Source organism: Cydia amplana, chromosome Z (assembly GCF_948474715.1).
Source record: "Cydia amplana chromosome Z, ilCydAmpl1.1, whole genome shotgun sequence".
Classification (NCBI taxonomy): domain Eukaryota; kingdom Metazoa; phylum Arthropoda; class Insecta; order Lepidoptera; family Tortricidae; genus Cydia; species Cydia amplana.
In genome coordinates this window covers 29,163,405-29,178,590 of record NC_086096.1, presented here as the reverse complement: position 1 = coordinate 29,178,590, position 15,186 = coordinate 29,163,405, and the positions used below count along the sequence as shown (strand labels likewise).

At 36.9% G+C, this 15,186-nt stretch overlaps 1 protein-coding gene across 3 annotated transcripts in view; it reads right to left on the bottom strand.

The window, feature by feature from the left end:
* Positions 1–8,464: 8,464 nt before the first annotated feature.
* Positions 8,465–15,186, bottom strand: part of LOC134661851 (potassium voltage-gated channel unc-103-like) — a 32,956-nt gene continuing 26,234 nt past the window's right edge. For all 3 annotated transcript variants that reach the window (XM_063518062.1, XM_063518061.1, XM_063518063.1), the window contains 6 exons: positions 12,527–12,655; positions 11,689–11,833; positions 10,089–10,166; positions 9,460–9,866; positions 9,101–9,346; positions 8,465–9,019 (listed from right to left, as the gene is read on the bottom strand). In XM_063518062.1, the coding sequence (XP_063374132.1) occupies positions 8,834–9,019; positions 9,101–9,346; positions 9,460–9,866; positions 10,089–10,166; positions 11,689–11,833; positions 12,527–12,655 (1,191 nt within the window). In that variant the 3' untranslated portion in view covers positions 8,465–8,833. The remainder of the gene's footprint in view (positions 9,020–9,100; positions 9,347–9,459; positions 9,867–10,088; positions 10,167–11,688; positions 11,834–12,526; positions 12,656–15,186) is intronic.

The following is a 15,186-nucleotide window of genomic DNA, read 5'->3' as shown; positions in this document are numbered from 1 at the left end:
TAGGTTAGTATTTGCGAAATACTCATTTTAAAAGGTCATAATATATGTCCCTAGTGACCGCAGTGTTTATGCCGTTTTATAAACCACGCAAAATGAACCCAGCAAGAATTAGTTTTAAAACCAGATATAGATTAATGTTACACAATAAAGAAAAATAATAGAGAACCCACGATTACAGGTAATTCATTATAAGATAACCAGAGCATAAATTAGTACCTATTTTCCGGTGTAAAATTAAGATCTTACTGTCGATAATATGATCATTTACCAAGTTAGCTACCTATTTCAAATATATATCTAACTATAGGTACATTTGTCGTAATAAACACTACATGTTTAATTAAAGTAATTCAATAGTACCCACGTAGCTTGTAACTATCGTAAAAATTGTCAGTGCGGCGCGCGGTAACGCGCGTGCGTGAGCGCATGTGGCAACCAACTGGTTTGCTTTTCTACCGTGAACGGGAACAGAATCGTAGGTATAAATCCGAGCTCGCGCAGAGAGTTCCATAGGCTTGCCTGTACCACGAAACTTTACAAGTGTACAATTCGACAATATTGTTAACTTGGTGAAATTTTATAAAAAAAAAATTTCAAAAATTAATTAAAAATAGCCTTGACCATAGATTCATATCATAGACTATATATAACTTGGTCAACCAGATCTTGACAGTAGAAAAAGGCGGCAAATTTGAAAAATGTAGGCGCGAAGGGATATCGTCCCATAGAAAATTTGATTTTCGCGCCTTTTTCTACTGACAAGATTTGGTTGACCAGCTATACCTACTTAATTTTCGCTCGGTTCGAGGAAACCATAATTATTAAAGGCGGATATTTGGGTCGTGTACCTACTCGTCATTGCTCGTCATCGAGTAAGTAAATAAAACAACACAAATGTCGCATGTGCGTGATCTTTTATTAATTTCACTGAACTTTATACTCCACAATATCTTTGCGCTGTTCAATGAAGGCAAAATTTCAGTTAACTATGTGACTAAGTAATGTGCTTTGTTTAAAATGACTAGTACATACAAATGTTTAGCATGTACGACTTGTATAGGTACTCATAACAATATTTATTTAATGAACAATTGTTCAACAATAATGTTGTATAAAAAGTATAAAGCATGATTTTTGTGATTTATTCGTAAATAAATTATTACAATTATCGTTTCCAGTCAGTTGATAAATTAATTCACAATATAATATTCGTTAGGGAGCTACCTAATCGTGAAATGAAGTAGTTGAACAGTAAATCTAGCCACGACTCAATTACAAAATACCTACCTCATAAGAAAGCGTAAAATAGCATCGTTGGTGAATCCCTTATAGATAATGAAATCCAGCACCGTGTAGGCACTACTTTTTGACATCTAAGTAGGTATGTGCGCATGAGTAGGTAACTAATACATATATTATTAATGGGAATTACAGCAGACCGAATACCTGAAAATCCTACTCATCCGGGTTAAGTACCTACTAGTAAAACGTTGTACTGAAAAGAGCAGGTAGTAGTTTCAAAATTGATATTAGACAAGACTAGTGATGTTAACTAGTGGCAATCTACACTACTTGATAGTCCAAGGAATATTATTACTTCCTAAATCGGCAACCTAGCTGATAAGAGAAATTAACATGTTTTGCATTATGTACAGTCAGCAATACTAGTCGCTTAGCACTTTTGCATACAAACTTCTATGCAGGGGGTACTTTTTCTCTGAAGCTGACTGTACCTACCTACATACCACGATGCACATACCACAATGGTATGGATGGACTATAAGCATACGGCTCTTCTAATGGAAAAATGGCATACCTATTTAAGCATGTTTATAAGGTTAGACATGCTTAATAAATATGTAGCACACACTGAATTAAAACAATATTACAATAAGGCTGCAAATCTATTAGTAGACGAGAGTATTCACTAACAATGTATGTCAAGCAAACGATGTTTCCAGGACACAAATAAAATTCTGAGCTACCAACTTTGTTTGACATTCAAAGATACGATATGCTAAATGTAAATATGTACATACATTGCAGCCGTGCAAATAAACATTTATTTCTTATTTACCCACATCAAATAATATACTGGACAGATGTAATTATAAATTGAAAATTAAGTACCTAAAATTTGTCCTGATTCGTGACTAGTTTAAGTATATAAGTACCCGGCAAGTTTGGACTACGCAGTTATAACTAACATTATAGTAGTTTACTAGCAACACGCAACATACGATACAACATTTTTGTAAATAACAAAATATGTACATTGTATTATTGCCACAACAATAATGAGAGAGATTGAATAGTTCGAAACTAGTGTTCTCCTATGATAAGTAAATAATCCAATCGATATAATATACATACATTCTGCAAGTAATGACTTACAATAATCTACACAGCTACATGCTTTGCAAGCGCTTGACGAGGTGATCAAACTAGCCGAAGATATAGAGCCAGCACACACAGAGTGCGGTCTGGAGTTCCGCGTTCTGCGTTCTTTGCAATATAGGTCGTTCCTAACTATAACCCACACAAGAGGCGAGGCGTTCAGACTGCGGCAATCAGGGAGAACGCCGGCGTTCTAGAGTTCTTTGCCCACCGCTTTTGATGTCAACTGCGGTTGATATTATTGTAGAGAAATATATATTAATTTTAGATCGTTTGACTAGATACCAGACAGTTTAATTAGGTACAAACAGTCTTGCGCTTCGGGTACGTTTTAATGATCCCATGATTATTGGGTTTTACCAACTTGGAACTACTTTCTACCTATAAACTTTCAAATAAAAAAAAACCAAATCGGTCCAAAAATTACGGAGTTCTCATCTGAGGTAACATACATATTTACATAAAATGCGGTATATTGATAAGTACTTCCTTATTTTGAAGTAAAAAATGGAACACAAGATTTGCTTTTCGTAAATCAAGCGGTCAGAAAAACGCGGAACTCCAGACTGTTCTCTGTGTGCGCGGGCTCTTATTATTACGTGTAGGTATTTTTAATAATTATAATAACATGATATCAACCTGAGTCCGTCTTTTTCACACTGACACAGTTACATCGGACATGGCAATGTTATCAACATCATTAATGTAACATTTCAATGAAAATGTATTCTGTTCAAGTCGATGCAAAGTTAGCTTCAACTCACAGAATGTATGTAGGTATAGGTATACAATTTGTAGCAGTAATAATTAAAACAATAATCGGTATAACGTGCGCTTAATCTTCAGCTTAATAATATAAAATTTCGATCACAGACATAATTACATTTTATAATGATGCACGCGTTAAGTTTGCGCATATTGTTGAAATATAAAACACTTAACGTATCGTTACAATATTCTAATAAGTATAATTGTGAGATCATTCAAAGCTGAAACAACCAGTCCTCGGTGACTAAAATATTTCAAGGCAACAATTTCCAAATGATTAAGCGAATTACTTTTCGCTAGGTGAAGTAGGCGACTTTACTTTAACAGTTATGATTTATGTAATACATTAACTTTAAGAGTACTTAAGGTATACTTTATAAATAGGTAAACCTATAGGTTTTAAGAAGAGCGCCTGCTAGAGCCGCGAAGACTAGGTATGTCGATTTACACATTATAATATTAACATTCAATAATTTTCTTAGTACAGAAAGGTCATCAGCATTCGATGAAACAAGACACTGAGCATCTTTTCTCACAAGTCGTCAGCAATGTTCTTCTACGCTCTGCCGAGACGAGCTCGGGCCTCGCGCCACGCACGGGACCCACGCCTCGCCCGGGGCCCGTGCCCAGATTCGCTCCGTGCTATGTAGGTACACTGCTCTATTTTTATCAATGCGCTACCTTAATTAGTAAGTGGTAACTGTTTTCGTTCCTTTGTAAAATTGCTACTAATGCACATGAATGACTCCTCGATTATTAAGCACGCTAGTAAACACTTTTATTGTATTTAGGGTTATGGTATATAACGCTTCTACTTTTTAAAGGGTGAGTATTTACATGAAAATTAGATACTAAGTATGTTGATATATTCAATAGAGTACACAGGAGTGTTGCGTACTGGCCAACTTTTTCTAATTAGAGTAAATTTCTACGATAAGCGGTGTTAGTAGAATGATTGCATGTAATTAAGTTTCCTCAAAAAACTATGCTAAATTAATAATAATTATTATCTACTTATAAAATGAAAACACTGACAGCGCAGCGCAGTAGCTTAGCTAGGCAATGATCGGCGTTACTCGCCATGGCAAACATCGTCTCGAGTTTGTTTGTACCCACTCTAGTGTAAGGCCCGAGTGGACGCTCGAAGTGGAGCGTTCGGCGGGGCGTGCAGCGTGGCGTCAGGCTCACAAGTGATTTGAGCAGCGTGCACTAAGGCCGCTCATATACGTTTGCATTTGTTTAACATGCACGCCGCACGCCCCGCCCCGCTACACGCCCAACTCGAGCATCCACTCAGGCCTTACACTTAAAGCTTCAATGAATGTTGCCGCGCCTTGCTACTCCCGCCACATCGGTGAGCAGACAACAGAGGATTAAGCAACGATTACCGTTGTTCGTTTAAGTAGAGTGCAGTAAGCTTATCATTTAATAAGGCTATATGAACTCATTCATGTTCGGTGGTCGTGAGCAGTCAAATGCAATAGTAATAATATCACCTAATTGATTCTTGAAAGTTACATATATACACTTAGTTCTAATTTATTAAATTAGGTGACCCAGTCTAATTAACAACTCCGTCTATAGCCTTAATCCATCGTCAATATCAAAAACATATAATTCGTGTTGTTGCTTGTGAAAATTAAATATGTGTACTTCTAAACGTAGAAGAACAACTTTTCAGATCAACGGAAGTGATTTAGAATTAGGAGCCCTATAGAGTTTAACACACCGTCGATTACCTAGCGTGCATGTTTTTTTACAATTTCTTAGTTAGCATTTGCCGAAACAAGCTCGCATGGTTATCGTCAGTGAGGTACAGGTGACCAAGATAGTAACACATCATTATAAGGTTCTGCTCCGTTTTGAAATGCTTTACTTAGTTTACCTTTACAAATTTTAAAATAACATTTGTGTTGGATTCTTTATTAAGTACATAGCTTTAAAGCCTTCGATTACATTGAATTAAAGATCCCATCAGTACTTACAGTATTCAGATCGATATGGGACTTTCGGTATTGGGATTAGGTACAAATCGAGTCGCGTATCATGAATTAAATTAACGAAGAACCAACTATTTATTTATTTTTCTGTTCTAGGTTAGTTAGTTTTGTCTCCATGGTGATGTACCTACGAATGTTTTGGCCGATCCTGGACCGAAGCAGTAGCTGAGGGTGCAAGTGTTGCAACCGGAAATTAAGCTATGGTAAATGAAAGACAGAGAGAGGTGATGTTTAGTTGTCAGACCTAATACATACCTAAGGTTTAACTGACTGTTAAATTGCTGTCGTCCTTGGGTAACGCAAGTGACGGTAAATATTTCTTAATTTCTAGCTGAACTAATCACAAATCCGGAAGTACTTAACGGTGACAAAATCTTTAACGGTATTGTATAACTCAGTCTTGCTGTGATCAAGGATTTAAGTAAATAGGTACAGAAATAAGGGGGTCAAGCTACTTATAACATGTTTAGCTACTTTTTTGGGTAATCCACTAGGTACTTACGACGTATCACTGTTTAATTGGCAATTATATTATGTTCATGTTCAATAATAACGATAAGTCAAATCAAAGAGAAAACCATGGTGGTGACAGAAAAGACGGCAATTGACAAAATTACGAACCTATAATGTCTATATACATTATTTAATTATTTATAAATAAAGCAATAGGCATCGCTTTATTTGTTTGTTTTGTTTGGTGAAATGATAAAGCTTATGGGCAGCAAAGCTTTTTCAAGTTTTAGTATTTTATAATTTACATCTTTTAACTTGAACTCGCTGTTAAGCCAATGTGGAGACATCCATTTTTAAATTTAGTAAGTATTGTCAACTTAAACACTAAGCAGTCATTAAGATTCGCTTCCAAACGTACTACACCCTTAGCATTCATAAATTCATATTCAAGATATGTTATAATAATGTAGCGGGTGGTGACCCTGGCTCGAGTCAGACGGCAACATCACAGTTTTAACATAGGAAGGTACGCGGAATTCATTTCTTGTATTCCACATTTATTTTTGATAAGTACTTCCTGTCTATATTTTATTTAATCCAATTATCCTTTATATATCTTATAAACCAATGAATATATATACCTACCAACACAAAACCAATATTTTTCAAGAAAGATGAATCACCGTCTAATTAATTTCAGTTTCTTTGAACTGTTTGCCACCGCTTATTATGAGCACATATTGTCAAATATTAATAAAATTCATACAGGAGCAATTATTGTAATTTCAACATCCCGCAAGAAGACAACAAGTAAGTAGGTATTTCTATGCATACTAGGGCAAGGCGCATACCCGACCTCAGTTCAATAATCGGAATCTCTAAGGTTACTGTATAAATGTTAGGATTTTAATTGTTTATAACGTTTATTTATTATATAATTAACCATAGATATTCCGGTTTTAAGACAATAATCGTGTGATTTGAGCCTGACACTGAAAGTTTATAGAATATTATTAGGTATGTGGTTTTATATGGTATCTAGAATTTACCTACCTGAAAAAATGTCTTCTTTAGCAGAGAACTTTATAGAAAGAAAAACTGAAGTGCCTGAAATTTAAGGATTCTTTTTACATACCTACGAAAAAAATACTTCATTCGGTACGGTTTGTGCCATGCCGTCGCGAATTTGATTAATTGGCAAATTAATTGTACCTACATGTGCTTTTTTTGAGGTTTTATGGGTATCTTTAGCTGTGATTAAATTAAGTTGTAGTTAATCGTCCAAAACTGAAAACGATATCCCGTGAACATATTCATCATTAACTTCAGAAAATATGAAAATATTACCTAGCTTTGAAAGTTTTTCAACGAAAACGATAATTTATTATTTACGACAAAACATTTGGCAGGACAGGAACACAAATTTCTTGATTTGCTCCCACTTTTACTTACATATGTACGTTTTTGACAAAGCGCTCGTGCTCGACTGATGTGAAACTTATTACCAAGAGGCGTATTCTGATGAACTTCAAACAGAAACGTCACTTTTGACATTGACACTTACAGATTCCCTAACAAATCCAGATCAAATTGACAACCTGTTATTAATAATCAGAGTGCGCCTCCAGATCAAGTACCTACCTACTTGTTGAAAATATTTAATACATATCTATATATTATTAGTGCCTACATAGCTGATTTTGATATCACTTAGAAGTTTTACTTTACTAGTAACAATATAGGTAGTAAGAACTAAGTAATAATTGTAGTACATATGTATAGCAATAGTTCTAGCAGTTTTCTTAAATTAAATGATTAAGTACAGATGTTAAATAAGATTGTAATATTCACAGTGTTAACCCTTAAAGTATGATGGATTTATTATTGCTTATATGACATATTGGCAATTTCTTAATGTACCCGTAACTAGGTTAAATTAGTTAGAACATAAGAGTTGTTGAGCTGCCACCGCAGCAGGGGCGCGAGCACCTGCGCCTAGTTCCCGCCGAACGGAAGTGTGGTTAAGTATCTAGTTCCTTATCATTAAATAAGTAATGCACTTTGATTTAAATTTCGTCGGAGCCTTAGAGTCTGTACATACCTTTGAGTTATCATAACATCCCTACCTCTATGAACATACTCGTATAGTAATTTATTTGTTATTTTTATCGGGTAGGTCAAATAACAGTGATTCACAGAGGAGGTTTTAAGATTAGACATTTAAATTATAGAGTTTAGAAGTAAAAAACATGTTCATATAATATTGTTAGACTATGTAAGCATCTTTGAAGACATCTTTGGTTAATACGAGTATACGTTATATGCGAAATGAAGAACTTCATTTGCACGTAAGTATTACCATAGAGAAGAAGACTTTACCTAGCTATATGTAAAGGCAAGAAGCAAGGACGGGTAGAAAGCGTTTATAGTTCCTCGCTTCCGGAAAAGTTCACGGTAGTTACGTAGTCTCTCAGTCTTATTAGCCTCATTCTGATCAGCTGAGATCTAAAATTATTACATGTATTTACCTAACCTTAAATAATTTGAAACTTTTACATTTTTTGCTGGTAGTAAGCCTCATAAATGGTCACCATGTCGACGGATAATACTGTCCAATAAGTGCTATTGTATATGTCATTTCATTCTATTTAAGTATGCATAAGTACTTAATTTTATTGTGTAAAGAGCTTTCTTATAAGCCATTTAAAAACCGACGAAACATAAAGCACTCAGTTTTAGGTACTATAATACCTATTCACACCACTAATCGTAACACTTCTGCTACATCACATAACAAAGATGCTTCCTCAATTCGTTCCAGCCCGTGTATTTTTTAGGTGACAGAGCATTGTCACTGTATGTTTTTTTAATTATTTAGGTACTAATCGGCTTTTGAGATATATTAGTACTATATTTTATTACAAATGGACTTGGTACGAGTGTATCCACCCGCTCGCACAGTGCGAGGACGTTTTTTTTTAGTTGTAATGGAAGTACAAAATTGGTCCATGGTGGGGGCCGGAACGGCTTCAGAGGAAGCCGCGAGCTTCATCATGGCGTGCGCGCATGATGCGCCTGCAGAAGTGGAAGCGGGCGCGCGGCAGCGGGGGCGCGGGCGCGCCAGGCGGGCCGGCCAACGAGCCGCACGACGCGGACTCGGCGAGCGAGCGCGTCGAGCGCCGGCAGCGGGAAGCGCTCGTCTCGCCTGCCTCCCACTACCTATAGAAGGAGTGCGAGTGCGGGGGTGGCGGCAGCACCGGCGGCACGGGCGCATGCGGCTCAGACGCCGACCGCTGCACCACAGGCGTCCGCTCGCGTTCTGTTCGCGTGCCGCGCTCGCCGCGACCGCACCGTAAGCTACCCTTCTCGCGATCACCGTTCCAATTCCAATCCCATTGATTCTGTACACAACAAAATTATGCAAACGATGTAACTTGATTACCGGTTTCAATTGAGTCTCAAGCCCCTTCAATGATACTTACATCATGTGGCACGGACAATGAGGTCTTTTGAATCGGTTGCGATGGAGTGTGCACCGGTTGACAGTTCTGATGCGGCGCCTGGTCTCGTGTCTGCAAAAGGTGCAGAATCCGACGCACGTCAGCGGTAAGACCGCTTTCCAGTGTGGCCACTCGACGGCTCAGTTCATCCAGTCTCGTCAGAACCGTCGCTACCGACGCGGCCGTGGCCGCGGTCCCCACGTTCTGATATTGAGGTGAAATACTCTCCTGCAATAAAAAAAATAACATCTGAAACGAACAGTTATAGGATATAGGTACTAGCTCACGACACGACTCACTAATTAACGGGGTTAATCGGCTTGTGACTTTTTAACGCTGACCTGTAAAGAGGCGTTTTGACGTTCGGCTGTGAAGATGAGCGCTGTAGGACGTCCGGCTTGGTGCAGGTTAAGGGCGGAATGAGGCGCAGATCTAGAAGAGGGCGTGGGTGCAGTGGGCGGTGGTGCAGCCGGCGTGAGGATGTCGTCGCAGGAGATGTGGACGGGCGCGGGCGGCGCTGGCACGGCGGGCGGGCTGGGAGACGCATTCGTGTAGTAGGAGCTGGGGTTGGTGCTGAGGCTGGAGACGGGCAGCGTGGCGCTATGCGCGGGCGTGCTCACCGCTGCCTCCCCCGCGCCCGTACCCGCTCCCGCCCCGCCAGTCAGCGGCGAGGTGTCGTTCAGTGGCCCCACTGACGACTGCCGCCTGACACCTGCTCTACTTCTATAAGTTTGCGGCGTAGATTGCGCTGAAATTGTGAATACAATTGGTAATTGGTAAAATATCGAATAAGTTACTCGATAATAAGTTACAATATAAAAAACGGTGATTCTCAGTTTAAAAAATATATTAAATTTGGAATAACGTATTACTCTGGTAAACACATATAATTTTGCAATTAATATATAAGGCGAAAGTCTTTAAGGTGAATTTGAACTGAAACATGCACTAACAGGTTATGCATACTTACAGTACTTGTTGTGCAGCGGCTGATGTGTTTTATGGTGGTACAGGTCTGGGAAGCTCCGTTTAAGTTGCGCTAGCATGCCTGCACACAAGGGCCGCGCTCAGAGCGGGCACGGGACAGGGCGCGCGGTAGAGGGGGCGGGAGCGCAAAACCACATAGTATTTATACTTTTTATTGACCAAAGGATCCCATTTATACAATGCTCAAAGTCCTCTCCGCTTACCCTTTGCCCACGTTGCCCATAATCAGGAGTAAACAAATAATAAGTAGTAAGAAACAAGCTTCAAACATGCTGCAGTTAATAAGATTTTATAACAATAAAATTAGTACTCTCTTGATCACTTGCATAATATGTACTACAGGTTTCGAATTTTTAGCAGATACCCCATAGAAATTATGTCCTGGCGATTACAATCGGTCATTCGATATGAGTAATAATACTACTACGAGCAACAGAATGAATGTATGAAGACTGCACTGAGAGGAGTGAGAGGAGAAAGTTCTCAATTTGTCGAAATGTTTTTAATGTATTTATATTTATGTTCTGTTCACCGATTACTCGGAGACTAAATATTAGATTTCGATTTTTATTGTTTGGAAGGGTTTGCTTTCTAGTTGGTACCATTGATTGTCATCATCTTGGTATCTGATAACGGCATTCTGGAGAGATCGAGGTAACTCCTCAAACTTTATTGGCTTCACGCATTTGCTCTATATATACATATATATATATATATATATATATATATATATATATACCAATTTGTGATGTAAAAGCCCCTGCAATGGCATTTTAAACTGTTTAGTGAAGTAAGTTCTTATTTTTTAAAGACTATGACTATGATAGTCCTTCTGAGTTGTATATCTGTGAACCTGTTGGGACAGTGTATTAGGTAATCAACCACCTCGGTAAATAAAGAAAAAAATCATGAGTTAATATTATTAAAATCATTTAAAATATCACATAGTTGAATTAGGTAAATAATTGTATTGGCGGTAATTAATTAATTAATTAGTAGGTATTTATACGTTTTTAACTTTAACCATTTACATGTATGTATATATGCAGATTATTTTTTGTCTATTTCGTTCATATTTTATTGTATAAAAATATTCTATTGCTCGCTATGTACCCATTTTTTTTTATAAAAATGGTAGTTATATAAATTTATTTCTTTAATCAAATGTGTGAGCAAAAAGTTCGAAGTATGAACAAAAAAAACTTCTTTAATTTTGTTTTAAAGTTCTACCCGTGGAGTGTAAATGCATTTGAATAGATCGAACTTTTTGATTCATCATTTTGTAATTTATGATAACATTGTTCAAGAAAATGAGGAAAGTATTAAATCTGGAAAAATATAAACAGAGGACGCATAGAAAGGATTTCTTTTCAAAGGGTTTGCCATCGTACATTTGAGTCTATGTGTAGCTACTCTATGAGAAGGGTCGCATTATATTGAATAACACCACTAATTCCTGGAACTTCGTTAATCATTATTCAAATTTATTAAAATGAATGGAAGTGGTGTTAATTCAATATTGAAGTATATTATTTGTATATAATAAATGATTTCATTCCAGTAGTTTGGGTGGGAGGTCTCACCCGTGATGGAGTTGAGCGTGGTGGAGCGCTGCTTGGAGAAGTTGAAGTTGAGCGGGGTGACGTCCTGGCCCGCCTTCTCGGCCGAGAACTCCAGGATGCCGCGGCTCGGCGGCGATTCCGTGTCCTCGTCACTGCACTGCGAATCCTGTTCAGTAACGTTCATATATCTTTTACGACGATATTTAATCTGCCGGGCGCCAATATCCTACCAATTCTACGAATCAATTCCAATTCTCGGAATCAGTTAATAATGCACATGTTTTTAGAAACTGTAATTAATTGGTTTATTGTAAGATTGTAAAAGAAACTGCTTGGATATTCAAGTATCTAGAAGTGCCTATTTATGTACTTCGAATGCATTGAGTTAATACCGAACATGTATTTTATAAACTATTTGAAATGCATTTTTGCGTCGTTTGAAACATTAAATAAATATTATTAAATTATACAACGGGACTTAATCGCGTATCTAAGTTTTAAGATTTACCTCCGACGTTTCGACGACAACGCCGTCCTCGAAACGTCGGAGGTAAATATTAAAACTTAGATACGCGATTAAGTCCCGTTGTATAATTTAATAATGTGTAAAAATCGTGAAAGTTTAAATCAGTATTAAATAAATATTCTTTATTAATAATCCTTATCGTTATCATGAATATGAAGTTCAGGTTAAGAGCGAATTTATTTTAAAATACAAATTTTTCGTCAATGTTATTATTTAGGAAGGTACGTAGGCTATCTCTGAAATTAAGAGCTCATTTGGGATGGTTCACGTAGAGACGAATCCTTTTTCTATTTCCGTGTGGCTAAGGATGAAAATATGGCGTGCAGGACTCACCACTTTTTCGGCGAAGGTCTCGGTGTGCGGGCGCCGAGTGGTGCGCGCGTACGCCTCGCGCAGCAGACGCGCGTCGCACGGGTTCTCGTAGCGCATGCGCCGTCGAGGCTCGATGCCACCCAGCTCTTCCTGCATCCGCAAACGTTGCAACATTAAATACCATATATTTTTTTACATTTTAGGCATTTCTACATAAATGTACAAATAGCCTATTGTTTAAACTGAAATATTTATGCGAATGGAGAGGCGAATAGGGTAGTCGGATGTCTAAATTGAGTAAAAATGGACTGGAATGGAAAAACTTACTTCACGAGTGTGGAATGCACAACTGTCATCTCTCTATTGTTTTCCAAAAAGTTTTAAGTCAGAATGTATTGTTTGCCCGCATTTTCGTTAGTCATAATTTATTTGATTCAGAAACGCGCCACTTTTCAGGATTGCCATAAAACAAATCTAACCTTAACTACTTATAGGATAACCTTACGAAAATCGTGAACAGTTAACGTTTTTAGTTTTATAAAATAGAATAGAATAGAGAGCGTTTATTTGTGACAAAAAATAAAAGATAACAACAAGTAACAAATGAAATGAAATGAAATGAAATTTATTAATGTATGTTGAGAAAGGGTTAGGGGAAACTGGGGAGGGTTAATCACCCCTTTTGTTTTTAGCATACATTTTCTTAACTATTTGTAGTATTGAAAAACTTTATAGACCATACGACTCAGAATTTATCTCTTCATTAATAGTTTGAATTAGAACAGATTTGTGCAATAAATTAGATCATTATTTAATAAAAACCCATACTGTTGACTTTTACCATGTGTCCCCTATGTAAGGGAGACTTGTTTACCCCTGGTCGGGAGCCTTGATCCTAGGGGGATCAAGTGACCCTGGTTCTTGGGACACATGGTAAACATATTTTTACCATGTCTCCCCATACCAGATTCTCATTGATTATATAACTCGGATCGCTATTAGCAATGCATCTATAATTTGTAAAATACACAGCAAACATATATATATTGCATCTTTCATGCTTTGAAATTGTATTTCCGGTAATCAGATGTCTAAGCCGAAGGGATCAAGTCTTCCAGATTTGGGGACACTTGGTAAAATGATTTTAAGTGGCAATGTCATATTTCGAGGGTAGTATCTACATTAATTTATTCACTTTATCTACAGAAAATTAATATATGAAGATATCAAACACATGTTAATCCATAATCTTATACTTTTAAAAAACAATGTAATCGTATTATCCATAAAACAACATAAAATAGGGAATCAATTTTTGTACCAAAAAAAAAAACAAAAATCTAAGTTATTAACATAAAATTTCTTGTAACAAGCTAATTTTTTTTAAAGTTCTTATGAAGGTATTTTTAGCGTCAGATACCTACAGCAATTTTAATTTTTTTACCCATCACTGGTCGTTATTGTTTACTATAATAAATAAGTTTAGAAATTTACTGCTCACGTTTCGAGGACGGTGTTTGAGCTGCATAATCCTAAAATCCTTTCTATGGACCGTCGGTTCTATAATACATAAGGTCGGAAAGCCATTGAAATAGCATTTCATCCATAAAAACAAATATCGCCGGTTGGAAACCAAATATCGTTATAAGTGTTTTTTGTCGACCGAGTAACATCCCCTGTGTGTAAAACGTTTAACTTGATAAAAAAGACCAAGTACGGGTAGTTCGTAAAATGTTGATGTCAACTTTAGTCAGTCTTTTCAAAGGCCACGGGGATAATTCCGTTTTCGGAGTCGGTTGTATAATTAAAAACTGAATTATACGCCATTAAATTCCGTTTTAATAAACAATAATGAGTCAAAAACCTTGAAAGTTTAAATCAGTGTTTCTCTGGTCGTACTTTCGCGGCATGATTTAGTGCCCTACAGGGTTTCATAGCTGAACCAATAAAATGTACCAACCTGTATAACCTATGAAAGCAATAAACACACTGATTACTGATTACTGATTTACTAAAGAAAAGAAAATATTTATGATAGCTCTATGAATCATTTTGTAAGTAAATTTATTACAATGTATACTTGATCGCTTTGGGGGTGACATGATCCCGGAATCATATCTCCCCTGAAGAAAAAGACACAGTCTCCCCATACATAGTAAGATTATAAAACGTGCCGTACTCGAAACATGTGTTCGCGTATATCAATGTAATCCAAGTTAATCATCACTTCAATAAACAACAAATAAAATAAGCACACTCACTAACATCATTTCCATCTCATATTATAAAATAAATCCATTTAAAGCTTACCGAAAATTTAATATAGTACGCAGAAAATCTTTCACCGTCCGCCATTTTTGAACCACTGACTTTTCCGATACAGTGCCATGACAGAACGTGAAGTTAGGAACGAACGAATGAGTGTTACCAGCGCAAAAAATTGTATCTCGTTTGGTTTGATTAAAAATGAAGTTTACCAAGTGTCCCCTAGGGATCGACCCTCCCCACCCTCACCTACATATTAAGCTTAAATTAATTGCTACTCTAGTACCTAGTCTCACCAGACTTTACCTTTTCTTTTTAACACAACAACATAATAGTCACGAAATGTAATGGTCCCGACTAATGATACTCGTAATATGACAAACAATACATTATGACTTAAAAATTTATGGGAAACA